The following is a 14,971-nucleotide window of genomic DNA, read 5'->3' as shown; positions in this document are numbered from 1 at the left end:
TCTCTTTGCTACAGTGCTTGCCCCTACTGTGCTGGGGCTTTTGCAGGTCAGTGCTGCATTCCACTGACTCAGAGCAACAGCCCAGAGTCCTGGGGCAGCCCTAGGGGATTTATGGACTATGGGAAATTTGTAGAAGCATTTGAGAGGTTTTCTTTCCCCACTGGCAGATGATTTGTGCACTTGCCTGAGAGAAACAAAGGAAATAGAATCTGATTCTTATGGGAGCCAAATGATAAAGAAGTTTCAGTCTAAGCACTTGAATTTTGAGTTTTTCTGTGGTTGTTTGTCTCAAACATTCATGTGCTTTGTGTCATAGGGACTTTTATGAGGTGCTGTTCTCACTGTTGGATTCTTTTCTCCTTTTTTCTCTTTCAGCTGTCAGAGACAAAGATCTTCACAGCCTCCAATGTGTCTTCAGTGCCTCTCCCTGCTGAGAATGTGACAATCACAGCTGGACAAAGGTGAGAGCCCATGGTGATGCTGTTTACCTGGGAAAAGTGGCACATGAGTCTGGGAGCAATTTGCCATCTTCAGCTAAACTTTTTTAGCTAGCTAAAATGCAGCAGCTCTGAATGAGGTGGGGTGGATTTCAATGGAAGAGTTGATTTAGGAGTTATTGGATTAGGAATAGAATTAGAATAGACTCTATTGCTAGTTCTTCAGGTTTGGGGGCATTTTGCGGTGTTAAAATAATGTAAATTTAAAATTATTTAAAATCAAAGGCCATGCAGAGTCTTGCTTGGTCAGTCTGACTTTGTGAGGCTGCTGCTGGCAGTTGTGAGTTAGTGTTCTGTAGATTCCTTTAATTTGTAAAGTAAAAGCTGTGAGGCTTGAGGGGGAATCTGTTCTCATGGAAGTGGGAGCTTTGCTAACCTCAGTGGGTATTTGTCTACCCAGAATTGATCTGGCAGTCCTGCTAGGAAAGACACCCTCTTCTATGGAGAATGAGTCAACAAACCTGGAGTCATCCCAGACTCCTTCCCTGGCACAGCCACTGGTGTTCAGCAATTCTAAACAGAGTGCTCTATCCCAGCCTGCCTCTGGAAACTCCTTCTCTCACCACAGCATGGTAAGGAAATGCTGCTCTCTGCCAGTGGGTGTTTCCCTGAGGTTGCTTTTATCCCCTGTTGTTGTGTCTGTTTGGGTAATATAGGAAATACAATCCTGATGCTCTCTGCTTGGGGCTGGTAGAGTGAAATAATTTGCTAGTCTGCTTTAAAAGCAGTGGCCTGAAGTTCATTGCTCAACTTGAAATAATTGTGGTAATTCCTCCCCTGCTGCCCTTGTCAGATTTGCAGCACATGCTTCATTCCTGCTTAAAGGAAAAAAGGAAAAGCTCTTTTGGTCCAGGGCTTGCAGTTCCAACAGTTTGAGAAACAGAACTGGTGTGGGATGGAATGCTGGCACCCACTGACAGAAGAAGGAAGGAGACATTGAGTCAGGGATCTGCACAGACTTGGGCAGATGCTACTTTGTGTAACTTCAGCAAAAAGAAATAAAAATTGTTTACTTAATGGTGAGAGAGTTGAGGAAAGATTTTCAAAACCACATTAACTATAAAGCCAAGATCTCCTGATGTTTTTCTTTTAGTGCAACTGAATGCATGAGGATAATTCAGTATGTTTTTTAAGATCCTGTCTGTTAACCTCCTTTGTAACCCCCATGGCATGGGTTGGGCCAGGGATGAGCATACCTGTGTTCACACATGGTGGAGGCTGGGAAAGAAACTTCCTGCCAGCAGTGTGTGTGCATTTGGAGCTCCAGAGTGCTGAGTGAGGCACCCAGTGAGAAGCAGCAGGCTACAATGCATTTGGGATGATATTCAGAGATGTTCCTGTCCTCTGAGCCAAGTTCCAAGCCATGGCAGCCATTGACTTTTTCTCCTTGTTGAAATTGCAGGTGAGCATGTTGGGGAAAGGGTTTGGAGATGTCGGGGAGGCCAAAGGCAGCAGCACCACAGGGTCCCAGTTCCTGGAGCAGTTCAAGACAGCCCAGGCACTGGCTCAGCTGGCAGCTCAGCACACCCAGCCTGCTGGGAGCACCACTGCTGCTTCCTGGGACATGGCTTCCACCACACAGACCTCGTCTCTGGTGCAGTATGGTAAGGAGGAGCTGCAGCTCCCACAGGGGAGGGAATGTGTTCCCCCAGAACTGCTGGGAGGGATTCAGCAGTGGGTCTGCTCACAAGCTCACAACCAGTTTAGCTGAGCTGGGAAAATTAAGAGAGCTGTGAGTGACATTAAAATGTAATAGTGTGTGTGAGTCTCTCTCTGTTCCTTTTATAATTGGAACAGTTGAATCTGTCATTCCAGACAGGTTCAGGGCCAGGGATCTGATGTTCCTGAGCCTCTTAGAGTGTGCAGAACTACTTCCCAGTGTAAAGCTGTGCCAGAAAAAGTTCTGGAAGAGCTGCTCTGGAGAATAGCTCCCAAATATGAGACTGGTCTGTCTCTTCTCCCTGCTGAACTCCTGTTATCTTTTAAGGGAATTTTAAGGGGATTTGCTGTTAAATGACAAGAAGTAACTCTGTCACTGGGCATGAGGGAATAAACAGGGATTGAGAGGCTCTTTCCAGATGAAAAGCTGAGTTTTGCTGTGGCTGAGTGCTAGTGTAATTTCCTTCAACTTGTGCTTTTTATAGGGAAATGGCTCTGGTTCAAATCTAAGCTGAAGAAAAATTGAGCCCTGTCCTGGTGACAGTCAGTGTTGGCAGCTTCTGATCTTCTCAGACAAGAAGCCTCACAGGAGAATAGGAGTTGATTTTGAATAAACTATGGAAAGGCTTAGTCAGAGGAAGGTGGTGCAAAACCCTGAGGGTAGGCAGCCCCAGGCAGGGATGTTGCTTGGAGAGACCCAGTCCCTGCAGGAGAAGGGTGAGGCAGTGGAATGCAGGGCTGTTAACAGAGCTGGGAAGTGCTCTGCAGGGCTGATATGCAGTGTCTCCACACGAGGGACTCTGGAGCCAAGCTTTTCTTGGAGAATGGAGGACTTTGCCAGGCAAGCTGGCTTTGTCCTGTAGGGGTGGTGGAAGCAACTGAGGGAAGAAGAGTTTAAAAAATCTTGGCATTGATGGTAGTGAGAGTGTGAGGCTGGGAGCAGAGATGCTTAAGTTTTCTGCTGTCTAACAAGCTTCAGGATGAAACATCGAGGAAAAGGATTTATTTTTCTTGCTAAGTGCCAGAATTATATTTATTTTTAAGGAAACAAACCCTGCTAACTCATCCCTGTCTTGTCCCATAGATCTCAAGAATCCAACAGACTCTTCTGTGCATAGTCCCTTCACCAAGCGTCAGGGCTTCACATCAACTTCAACCATGATAGAAGTGTTCATGCAGGAGAAGCAGCCTGTGGTGACTGCCTCCACAACCACACCGGCCCCTCCATCCTCACCACTGCCCAGCAAAACCAATCCAGTTCCCCAGATGTCTCCAGGCTCCTCGGACAACCAGTCCTCAAGTCCCCAGCCAGCACAGCAGAAGCTCAAGCAGCAAAAGAAGAAAGCATCGTTAACATCAAAGGTGCAGTGGTGGGGAAGGAGACAACTGAGTTGTGTTAGAGCTGCAGAAACAGCCATTTGGGCTGCTCAGGGAGGGTTTGGGCTTGGCCTTCCTCTTGTTAGAATCATAGAATCATGAGGTTGGAAGAGACCTCTAAGATCATGGAGTCCAACCTATGCCCTAACACTGCACTTAGACTATAGTGCCAAATGCCATGTCCAGTCATTTTTTAAACACATGCAGAGATTGTGATTGTACCACCTCCCTGGGAAGAGCATTCCAGTAGGTTATTATTCATTCCAATACTTTATTAGTTAGCAGTGAGTGCTTGTGAGGGTGATGGAGTTGTGTGCCTGCCTGGGTTGAACAGTGCAATTCAGGGGCTGCAAGCCTATAACTGCTACTGTGTGCAGGGAAACAAGGGTAATAAAGTCATTCTCTGGGCTAATCCCTGGGAATGATTGACCTGTTCTGTTGTTCCTGCCTTGCAGATTCCTGCACTTGCTGTGGAAATGCCTGGCTCCTCAGATATCTCAGGGCTCAACCTGCAGTTTGGGGCGTTACAGTTTGGTTCAGAGCCTGTTCTTGCTGAGTATGAATCGACGCCCACGACCAGCGCCGCCGTTAGCCAGTCTCAGAGCAGCCTCTACACCAGCTCGGCCAGGTGAGCACCAGGAGCCTTTCATCCAAGCAGGCAGCTTTGGGAGTTGCTCCTGTGGACTTGAGTTGTCTTGTGCATACTAGTAGACCCTTTCTGACCGTGCTTTGGTCACAAAGGGGGGACAATGTATGCAACAGCAAAGCACAAGTTGCCAGCAGACTCATAGGGCAGCTCTGTGGCTCTTTGGCCTGTGGTACTTGTACAGAAAATTGTTTTTCTGCTAGCCTTAAACTGTGTTGTTGAAAACACAGATGGGCAGTCCCCAGCACAACTGCTCCATGTCTCTAGTGAATAGATTGAGTACTTTGTCCTTCTCTTTGCCTTGGCAAACTGGTACACAGTGGAGTAGGAGCATAATTTGTGATAGTGTGTTTGTCTTCTGTTGGGCTGACCCTCAGTAACTGGCCATCCCTTGAGTACTGGGACCTGAGTGGTGGCAGCTCTTGAAGTGTTGCCTAAGGCACAGCATTGTGTAAGGCAAGGCTGTAGCTGGATGTCCATGGCTGGGCTAGCCCTGCTCTCTGGGCATGTTTCTTGGCTTGGCTGCTTCATGTGGTGCCTTTACTGATGCTTGGGGCTTTTTATCTTGAGTGTTTGAAGTGAAGAGCCCAGACTGGGCCAGCAGCTTACAGCAGGGTTGTTTCAGAGGAAAACGGAGGAACACTTTTTTCTTTTTTTCCTTTTGTAGTGAATCTTCATCCACAATTTCGTCCAATCAAAGCCAGGAGTCTGGTTACCAGAGTGGCACAATACAGACAGCAACATTTACCTCCCAGAACAGTGCTCAGGGACCACTGTACGAACAGAGATCCACCCAGACGAGGCGATACCCAAATTCTATCTCCTCTTCGCCCCAGAAAGATCTGACCCAGGCTAAGGTAAGACAACAGCTTTGCTTACCCATTGTGCTGAGTGTGAAGTGTCTTTGGGAAAGCTGAATGGCTTATCAAAGAGTTCTGTGATCCTCACTGTGTGGCTCCTGGGCTCTAATGAGAGCTCTCTTGTGGCTGTTGTGTTTTGTGCTGGGGTTAACAGCACTCAAGGTGATTGCAGGGCAGTGTTGTGTCATGTACCCTGCTAGAGGGACATGAAGACAAAGAGTTTTGGTTTGTGTTTTGGATTTGGTTCTTGTATGCTGCACACCAGTTCAGAAATGTCAGGTTTGGCTAATGAGCTTGGATTGAGAGTGTTGAGGCAGTCTGACTACCAGCAGCACAGAAACTTCTTGCACTGGTTTCTCTCATATACACTTGGGGACCATGCTGGCATGGGGCTGGACCTTGGGACTGACCCAAACACAGTCTGGTAGAAGAACCTTTTCATAACTGTGCAAGGGAGTGTGAGAGAGAGGGGACACTAGCTCTGCCTCTGGAAATGCTCAGAAATAATGCCCAATACTCCTTTTTTCTCTTCTTCCTCAGAATGGTTTCAGTTCTGTACAACCCACGCCATTACAAACCACACAGGCTGTTGAAGGTAAGAGTCTTGCCAGTACAGTGGGTGTCCTGTATCTCTTGTGTTCTCTGCTTTGAATGAGAAGTTTTATCTGTACTAATAGCAAGTCCTTTCCTTGCTGGACTAATTGCTGCCATTCACATTATTTGTTTGCCTCAAAACATTCAGCTTTGTGCTGATCTTTGAAGGGTCACCTATGACAATAACTTTGCTTTGTGCATGGAAGGCACTTCTCTGTAGGTCTTGAAGCTCTCTGCAGAGCCAGCAGTAGTGCTGAGGTAAAGTGAGATATAGAACACAATCATAAGTGTCTAACTGTTTGGGAGCACTGAGGGGAGCCCCAAATCTCACAGCTCCTCTAGCTGAGAACTCGCCGGTGTTGCCCCAAATCTCCCAGCTCCTCTAGCTGAGATTTGGCTGATGTTGCCCCAAATCTCCCAGCTCCTCTAGCTGAGATTTGGCTGATGTTGCCCCAAATCTCCCAGCTCTTCTAGCTGAGATTTGGCTGATGTTACCCCAAATCTCCCAGCTCCTCTAGCTGAGATTTGGCTGACGTTGCCCCAAATCTCGCAGCTCCTCTAGCTGAGATTTGGCTGACGTTGCCCCAAATCTCCCAGCTCCTCTAGCTGAGCACTTGCTGATCCTTGCCCTTGTGTTCCCCTCAGCCAGTAGCTGCCCCTAATTAACCCAAAGCTTTTGTTCTCAGGTGCTACGGGCCCTGCAGTGAAATCCGACTCCCCCTCTGCTCCCAGCATTGCCCCTCTCAACGATGGGGTGTCTGCATCGTCCCTGCTGACCACAGCCAGCCAACACTCAACAACTCTGAGCAGCCTGAGCCACAGTGAGGAGCTCCCCAGTACAAGCACTGCCCAGCTCAGCAGGTGAGGCAGTGAGGGGTGGAATTCTGAACTAGAAGCAGGAATCTATAGCAGACATCAGGGTCTGTCTGATGCAGTGAGGAAGACTAAGATGACTCATCCCATTCAAGCAGATGGGAAATGGGGATGGTGCTACTGATGTTGGCTCTCACCTTGGTCTGACAATGTTTTATTTCTCTTCCCGTCAGTGCATTACCCACCCAGCAGAACAGTCTGTCCTCATCCACATCCTCTGGGCGAACATCAACTTCAACCCTTCTGGTGAGTCTGGCTGTGATCTCTCACTGTGTGCCCCATTTCTGCTCAGCTTGGTGGGGTCTGCTGGGGTGCCTGACCTTGGGGCTGTGGTTGTGGCAGGAGCTGCCAGGCTGCTGGCTGTCCTGCTGGAGTCTGGATGTTGTGTGGAGAGAGACAACAGGGAGTTGTGTCAGTACACCTGTGGCTCAAGGCTGTTGACACCTTGCCTGTTTCTGACTGAGCAGTGCCTTCTTTTGAGCCTGTAGTAGCCCTTGAAGGTGCTGCAGAGTCAGAGCCACATGTCAGAGCAGACTGGAGGCTGATGCAGTGGAACCAAATATCTCTACTGCTGGAGCTCTTGCAGCAGAATAAATCACCCTGCTGCAAATGTGGTGTCCAGCCCTGCTCTGCTCCTCAGACAGATGAGTTGGGATGGAGCCATGAGAGGGGTTTCTAAGCATTAGTAGGCTGTCAGGACTTTGGACTTAAGCCAGCCTCACTGCAGGAACATGCAGATGCAGACAGAGGTACAGGATGTTCTGCACAGTGAATGTCCTGTGCTACCTGTGCACTTGGTTCCATCTCTCTGATCCCCTGACTCTCCTCCCTTCCCTCCTTAGCACACAAGTGTGGAGAGTGAAGCAGGCCTCCATTCTTCTGCTAGTACTTTCTCCACCTCCTCCAGCACGGTGTCAGCTGCCCCACCAGTTGTCAGTGTCTCCTCCAGCCTCAGCAGTGTCAGCAGCCTGGGCCTCAGCCTCAGCAGCAACTCCACAGTGACGGCCTCGACTCGCAGCTCTGTTGCAACCACATCAGGTACTGTTGCAGAGAAAGGTGTGAGGGCTAAGAGAGCCAGCTTCTGCTGTTTGCTTCACTGTGGAACTTTTCCTTTCTCCTCCCTTTTCAGGAAAAGCCCCTCCCAATCTCCCTCCTGGAGTCCCACCGTTGTTGCCTAATCCATACATCATGGCTCCAGGCTTGCTACATGCCTACCCGGTGAGTGGAAATTTGCAGTGGTGTCCCAGCTCCCTCTGCAGCAGGGAGAGATGGATGTAGCATAGTGGGGAAACTAAAGACTGTGACAGCCCAGCAGGATTGCCTTGGACAGGCAGAGTTTGGACCTGCTGGTTTTTTCCATGATTTCCATGTGCCCGTGGAGGTAAATGTGTGTTGTGATCACCCCAGGGCAGAGTCTGTTCTCTGCAGCCTCTCCAGCCTTTTAAGAGCCCTTGGGCAGAGCACTGTGTGTGGAAGCACAGAGCTGTGTTAGAAATATGGTGTGACAAAGGGCACTCAGGGCAAGGGTAGCAAGAGCCACAAAGTCTAGGGGTGTGTGTCACATCCTCCCCTAAAGGTGAGGACAGATTTCAGTTTTGGGATGATTTCTAGAGAAAAACTGTTGAGTGGCTTTGTGCTCTGGAGCACTTTGAGCAGCTCAGAAGAACTTCTGGCAGCATCAGCCTGTGTCAAGGCTCTGGCTGCCTGCACCTGATGGCTGCTGACTGGCTGCTTCTGGCTTTCTCTCATGTTTATCTAAATGTTTAATCTAAAATCCTTATGTTGTCCGTGTCCCCAATGTCATCTCTGGCTCTTTTTCTAGCCACAGGTGTATGGATATGATGACTTGCAAATGCTCCAGACGAGATTCCCGTTGGTGAGTACTGCAGAATGACAAGGACATGCCACTTCCACTGGTGCTGCTTGGGTAGAGAGAAAGCTTAAGAGCTGGCAAAATGGAGAGCTGAGTGGATGCACCTCTGCAGCAGCAGTGAGGAGTTAATCAGTTGCTCCTTGGCACGTGGGGAGCTGCCTGCACGAGTTACTCATGCAGCAGTGTTCCTTGTTGGAGCCCAGGAGCACGAGTTCCAACAGCAGGGCTATTAGAGAGATTCACCTCTGATCCCTAATAGAGCCAGTGACTAAATACCTGATGAGAATGGGCTTTATTTAGCAACAGGACATGTCCATTTTATTGTGAAGAGGGGGGGAAAGTCCAGCCACTTTAAGAGCTGCATACCAGTAGACCTTATCTGGTTCTTCTAATAGCCAGATGAGGGGGATGGTACATGCTACAAAAACCTGGGGCTGCTGTAGGTTATGATCAGCCTGATGTGGCTGGTTGGACTGCAATTCTCAGACATATCTTGCAGCTGCAGTCCAGAAATCCCTCTCTCCCAAATATACTGCTTTGCACTTTGGACAGAGCTGATAAAAATGTCTTCTTTTGTTTTTATTCATCAGGATTACTACAGCATCCCATTCCCTACACCCACCACACCACTGACTGGAAGAGATGGCAGCCTGAGCAGCAATCCATACTCTGGTAGGGAAAAACACTGCTCTGATTCCCATCCCATCAGGGTTTGTGCTGCTCCTACCAGTGTCCTGTGTCTTTGTTCACTGGAGCCACCTCTGCACCTGCACTGTGCTCCTGCACTGCTTTTGGTTTGGAGCATGCTTCTCACAGCTAAATCATTGCTTTCCCTTTGAGCATCTGGTGGTGTCAAGGTCTGATACTGGGAAGAGGTGGGCAAAGTAGCTGCCCTTAATGGGGCAGCTGGAAAGGGAGTGAGGAAGGGCTGGAAGATTCTTCAAGGCCTACAGCTGAGGGACTGATTTCCAGGTGGTAAGCAGTGCTTCTCAAGCACTGAGAGTAAAACTAGAAGCACACAATATGGATAAATTATTTTTTTTTTAATATGGGACAGTCTCAGGGAGAAAGCAGATGAGAAATTTGAGACCTGTCAAACTCAAGCCAAACACCCAGTTGAATTTATGACCTCACACTGACCTTGGTAACATTGGTTAACACACTGCCAGTCTGCAGTGGGCAGTGACTGAGCTTTCCCATGCTTTAGGAACTGTTGCACTTGGGGGTTCACTTTTTTCCAGCACCACTTCTCCTCAGCTTTGGCAGGAGCTGCTTTGTGTGGAAGTGCTTTTGCCCAGCTGAGGCTGAAAGCTCAGAGCTCTGTGAGCTTTGAATAGGAGAGTGTGTTTGCATGGATGAGCCAGGCAAGTGCTCATCAAGATCAGAACCTGCAGCCAAGCCCTGCACAGCCCAGGCAAAGGTTTGGGTTGTGTTCAGTCCTGCTGGTGGTGCATGGAGAGGGACAGCTCTGAAATCAGGCTCTGCTAGCAGGTTTATCCGGTGCCAGATTGTGGGCTTTGCTACTGTGGCTTCCCTTTGCCTCTGTAGTCCTGTTAGGGCCAAGGAGCAATTAATAGCTTCACCTTATCAGTGTGCAAAAGTCTGAGGACCACAGTCCTTGGGGGGAGGGGGGTGTGACTGAAGTCACTGTTTATCAAAAGACTGGCTCACCTTTGGGCTGAGTTGAAGCAGCCCAGCATCTGACTAACATCTGTTCCTCCCTCTCACCTCCTCTATTTCAGGTGATTTAACAAAATTTGGCCGTGGTGATGCCTCTTCCCCTGCTCCTGCAACAACTCTGGCTCAGCCTCAGCAGAGCCAGACGCAGACCCACCACACCACGCAGCAAACGTTCCTGAACCCGGCGCTGCCTCCTGGCTACAGTTACACCAGTCTGCCATACTACACAGGGGTACCAGGGCTCCCCAGCACCTTCCAGTACGGGCCCGCCGTGTTCCCTGTGAGTTCCCAGGGCCAGAGTGTGGGATTTGGGCAGAAGGGTGGCCCAGCAAAGGCTCTGCTCACTCTGTTCCTCTCTGTTCTGTAGGTTGCTCCTACCTCTTCCAAGCAGCATGGTGTGAATGTCAGCGTCAATGCATCAGCAACCCCTTTCCAGCAGCCCAGTGGCTATGGCTCTCATGGGTACAGCACTGGTAAGAGACCCACAAAAACACTTTTCACAGCAGCAGGGCTGCTCCCAGTCTTACTGGCTGTGATAGGGACTGCTGTCTTACAGCAGTAATAGAGAAAAATTCCAGGGATGCTGCTGCCAAGGAGATTGGTTATCCATAGAAAGGCCCAGGATTGTTCTGCATCCAGGTCTGGGGAAGATTTGGGGGTTATAGATCACTTTGTGCCCTTCTCTGTGGGGTTACAGATCCTCTTGGGGGTTACAGATCACTTCATGCTTGCTTACTGGCTGTGATAGGGACTGCTGTCTTACAGTAATGGAGAAAAATTATGCTGTTCCCAAGGAGATTGATTATCCATAGAAAGGCCCAGAATTGTTCTGCATCCAGGTCTGGGGCAGGTTTGGGGGTTATAGATCACTTCATGCCCTCCTCTGTGGGGTTACAGATCACTTCATGCTTGCTTACTGGCTGTGATAGGGACTGCTATCTTACAGCAGTAATGGAGAAAAAAAATTGATTATCCATAGAAAGGCCCAGGATTGTTCTGCATCCAGGTCTGGGGAAGATTTGGGGGTTACAGATCACTTCATGCCCTCCTCTGTGCCCCACAATCAGCTGTCTGGGCCCTCAGAAGGTTAAGCTGCTCAGTGGTTTGGTTTGTTGGTTTTTTTTATCTGCCAAATGTGATTAACAGAACAGCAGTTGTTCTGGATTTGAGCTTGTTTCCCACCAGTGTTTGGCAGACACTTTCTAAGGAAGTGTCCTTGATTCAAAGATGCAGGAAGGTCATGAACCTGCTGCCTGTCTTGGTACTTGGTTGGTGTCTGCCTGACTTATGCAGGGCTGCATCTGGCTCCCTCTGCCAGTCTTTAAATTCCTTTTGTCACTTTTTTTCACTGCATTAGAGCTCTTTAAGATAGTATTTTCTCTTTGAGAAGGCAATTCAGTTTTATTCCAGGTCACCTGGTGCTGAGTCCTTCAAACTGTTTTCATTTCAGCACTTTTTCCAGGCATTAAATGATGGCTGAGGTGTGCTCTGGGCCACCCTTTTTTATGGACAGCCAACACCCCATGGGGCTTGTGTTGTCAGTCACTGCACCAGCCATCCCAGCCTACAGCTGAGTTGCCTTTCCATGCAATTGCCTGTTTTACACCAGAGGAACTTTTGGGTTGTTTTTGCTGCTGTGGGTTTGTTTCCCTGTCTGTCCATTGTGTTCTCCAGCTCTCCTCAGACCTGCTGTTTTCCATGTGTTTCTCTGGGTGGCAGCCAGCCCATCAGCTGGCTTCTGGAGGCATTTTGAAACAGTGTGTGTCCAGAGCAAAATAACTTCTGTGGGTGCTTTGCATGTGGTCATGCCCAGGCCTGTGACCGTGTTCACAGGGGTCTGAGGATGAGGGAAGAGACAAGAATCTGACTCCATGTTTCAGAAGGCTTGATTTATTATTTTATGATATATACTATCTTAAAACTATACTAAACAAATAGAAGAAAGGATTTCATCAGAACGCTAGCTAAGAATAGCAAAAGAAAGAAGAATAATAACAAAAGCTTGTGGCTTGGACTCTCTGTCTGAGCCAGCTCACTGTGATTAATTATTAATTAGAAACAATTGCATGAGACTATTCACAGATCTATTTTTGCATTCCACAGCAGCAGATAATCATTGTTTACATTTTGTTCCTGAGGCCTCTCAGCTTCTCAAGAGAAAAAATCCCAAAGAAAGGATTTTTCATAAAATACCTGTGATACAGGCCAGTCTGTCTGCAGATCTCTGACCACTGGAGCTCTCCAGCAGGTGTTAGCAGCAAGCAGCTCATGCTGGTCCACTGGCTGCTGCCTAACACCCACCTCTCCCTTCCTTCTGCCCAGGTGTATCCGTGACATCCAGTAACACAGGCGTGCCAGACATCTCGGGCTCTGTCTACTCCAAAACTCAGGTCAGTGTCTGTGTGCTTCCTGCCTTGCTGGGGAGGAGAAGCCAAGCTCTGAGACATCCTCTCTGAGCAGTGAGGTCTCTTCCCCTTGGATCAGACAGCCAGGGAGAAGGGAAATGCTTGACATTTCCCAGCTTACAGCAATTCCAAGCCCAGAAAGAGCCACGGGGAGAGACTCTTACCTGTTCTGTGTCCCACAGGCTGACTGTGGGCCTGTGGTGTGTAGAGATGGGAGGGGCACCCTGCCAGCCTGGCTCCCCGCCCTTATCCTGCCTTTGGCATCTCCTCCTCAGCAATCCTTCGAGAAGCAGGGATTTCACACTGGAACCCCAGCAGCCTCCTTCAACCTGCCTTCAGCTCTGGGCAGTGGTGGCCCCATCAACCCCGCCACGGCGGCGGCGTACCCCCCGACCCCCTTCATGCACATCCTGACCCCGCATCAGCAGCCTCACTCGCAGATCCTCCACCACCATCTGCAGCAGGATGGGCAGGTAAGCAGTGCCCCTGGCACCTCAGCCCCTTGCTGGGCCATCTCCTAGGGCTCGTGCTCCCCCTTGGCTTCCCTGATCCTTCTGTCCCTCCCTCGCTCATGCTCTGCGGCGCACACATGCAGCGACAGGCACATGCTCACACCTGCACATACACACAGGGCCTGTAGGAGGATGATGAGGTGAGGAGGAAGGCCTGGGGTGTGCTCTGCCAGGGTGGGTGCTCAGCATAACCCCCCTGCTGCCAGGCTGCACCAGCTATGGCCAGGTAGTGCCCCCTCATCTGGGGCACCTCAACCTCCCCCATCCTCAGAGGGGCAGCTCCACAGGCCAGCACCAAAGGGGTTCCTCACCACAGCCACGACCCTGCAGGAGCTTTCAGGTCTAACCGTGGATTTCGATTGTCATAGTTTGTCCCTTTATTTTACATATCCTGGTACTGCAACAGCTTCCATATTTGCAGATGATACTGTGCTGCCAACGCCAGCAGGAAGATCAGGTAATGAACTCTCTGAAAATGCATTGCACTTGCTGTGGGCTCTGCCCCTGCCCCTAAGGCTCCCCAGGATCACACAGCCCCTTCCTTCTCCCCCGTGGCCCCAAGAGGAGAGGAGAGAGGCCCTCAGGCAGTATGTGCGCACACAGACACACAAACAGAGCCATGAGCAGACACAACCCACACCGACCCTTCCCTGTCTCCTCTCTCCCTGCTGCCCCCAGCCCTGTGTGTGCTGGCCTGGAGCAAGGTGTGCAGCCAAGGGAGGGTGCTGGAGGCTGCCCCAGTGCCAGGGAGCTGAGCTGGGCCCAGGAGGATCAGCAGCTGCGCAGAGCACCTGGCCAGGGGCCCAGGCGTGCCCGTGTTACCCTGTGGGGCAGGCTGGGGGTGCTTCCCTGCACTCACCATCCTCTCCTCTGCCCTTTCCCGCAGAGCGGCTCCGGGCAGCGCAGCCAAGGCAGCTCCATCCCCCAGAAATCCCAGGCCAACAAGTCTGCCTACAACAGCTACAGCTGGGGTGCCAACTGAGGCCGGGCCCTCGGCACCACTCGCTTCCAGAAGAGAATCCCAGTGCCCCCGATGATGAGGAAGGACCCCAGGGAGGAGAGAACCCTGCGGCGGGGAGCGCCCGGGCCCCCAGCCCAGCAGGGCCCCGCAGGGCAGGCCGCAGGCGCCTCTGCGTTGTCTGTCTTCAGCCACTTTCCTGTTGTATGTAATATAGAATTTGTATTTTTTCTTTTTTTTTTTTTTTTCTTTTTTTTTTTTCTCTCTCTCTCTCTCTCCGCATTCAGATCTGAACCGTTTGCCGTAGGGGCCTTTTTTGGTTTTTACTCCTTTCTATCCCCTCTCCCATCCAGCTGCCCCAGAATCTCTCAGATCCAAAGGAGTGGAAGCTGCGAGTCGCCTACAGCAAACCCCCTTATTATTAGGATTAAGACCAGTAATTGATATGAGCAGCATTGTAAGATTAATTAGTTGAAGTGTTTTTTTTGTACCGTGTTCTAAATTTAATGGATAAATGTGTCTTGTATATAAAAACAAAAACCCCATGCTGTCCTCTAGTTCTCTCATTTCTCCCCTACCCCGCCGAGGGGTCCCCCCTGGTATTTTATGTTTTCCATCTGCGTCCCTCCATCCTCACGGGCCCAGAGTGCAGGTCCTGCCCTGCTTGCACGCTGTAAGTATCTTCTGCTTTTGGGTTGGGGATTTTTTTATTTTCTTTTTTTTTTTCCTTTTTTTTTTTCTCCTGTTTTGTTTTGTGGGGTTTTGTTTGATTTGGTTTGGTTTTTTGGGGTATTATTTTTGGTTTTTTCTATGCAGTCCAGATCTTGTATTTTTCAGTTCCACCTGATCCCTTCAGCTGCAGCCCCAAGCGGGGATTTACTGAAGAGAATAAAGATCACAAAGTGATGTGTGTATTTTTTCCACCTTCTCAGCCTCGTTCCCTATTTTTGGTGCAGGGGGTTGGGTGTCCCTGGGCAGTGGGGGCAGCGCTTCCCTCACCCCTCCCCAGCTTCTTGCTGGTGTTTTTGTCCCCTCAT

At 49.8% G+C, this 14,971-nt stretch overlaps 1 protein-coding gene across 4 annotated transcripts in view; it reads left to right on the top strand.

The window, feature by feature from the left end:
• Positions 1-14,840, top strand: part of UBAP2L (ubiquitin associated protein 2 like) — a 30,768-nt gene extending 15,928 nt beyond the window's left edge. For 3 of the 4 annotated variants that reach the window (XM_063176608.1, XM_063176607.1, XM_063176605.1), the window contains 18 exons: positions 376-461; positions 898-1,069; positions 1,900-2,101; positions 3,241-3,518; positions 3,989-4,161; positions 4,847-5,036; positions 5,580-5,634; positions 6,320-6,494; positions 6,680-6,752; positions 7,349-7,544; positions 7,636-7,724; positions 8,329-8,382; positions 8,970-9,051; positions 10,122-10,339; positions 10,427-10,532; positions 12,382-12,449; positions 12,740-12,937; positions 13,863-14,840. In XM_063176608.1, coding sequence (XP_063032678.1) covers positions 376-461; positions 898-1,069; positions 1,900-2,101; positions 3,241-3,518; positions 3,989-4,161; positions 4,847-5,036; positions 5,580-5,634; positions 6,320-6,494; positions 6,680-6,752; positions 7,349-7,544; positions 7,636-7,724; positions 8,329-8,382; positions 8,970-9,051; positions 10,122-10,339; positions 10,427-10,532; positions 12,382-12,449; positions 12,740-12,937; positions 13,863-13,958 — 2,511 coding nt within the window. In that variant the 3' untranslated portion in view covers positions 13,959-14,840. The remainder of the gene's footprint in view (positions 1-375; positions 462-897; positions 1,070-1,899; positions 2,102-3,240; positions 3,519-3,988; positions 4,162-4,846; positions 5,037-5,579; positions 5,635-6,319; positions 6,495-6,679; positions 6,753-7,348; positions 7,545-7,635; positions 7,725-8,328; positions 8,383-8,969; positions 9,052-10,121; positions 10,340-10,426; positions 10,533-12,381; positions 12,450-12,739; positions 12,938-13,862) is intronic. The other variant, XM_063176606.1, reaches the window with a different exon arrangement.
• The last annotated feature ends 131 nt before the right edge of the window (positions 14,841-14,971 follow it).

Source organism: Melospiza melodia, chromosome 25 (assembly GCF_035770615.1).
Source record: "Melospiza melodia melodia isolate bMelMel2 chromosome 25, bMelMel2.pri, whole genome shotgun sequence".
NCBI classification, from domain to species: domain Eukaryota; kingdom Metazoa; phylum Chordata; class Aves; order Passeriformes; family Passerellidae; genus Melospiza; species Melospiza melodia.
This window is presented reverse-complemented; position numbering and strand designations above follow the sequence as displayed.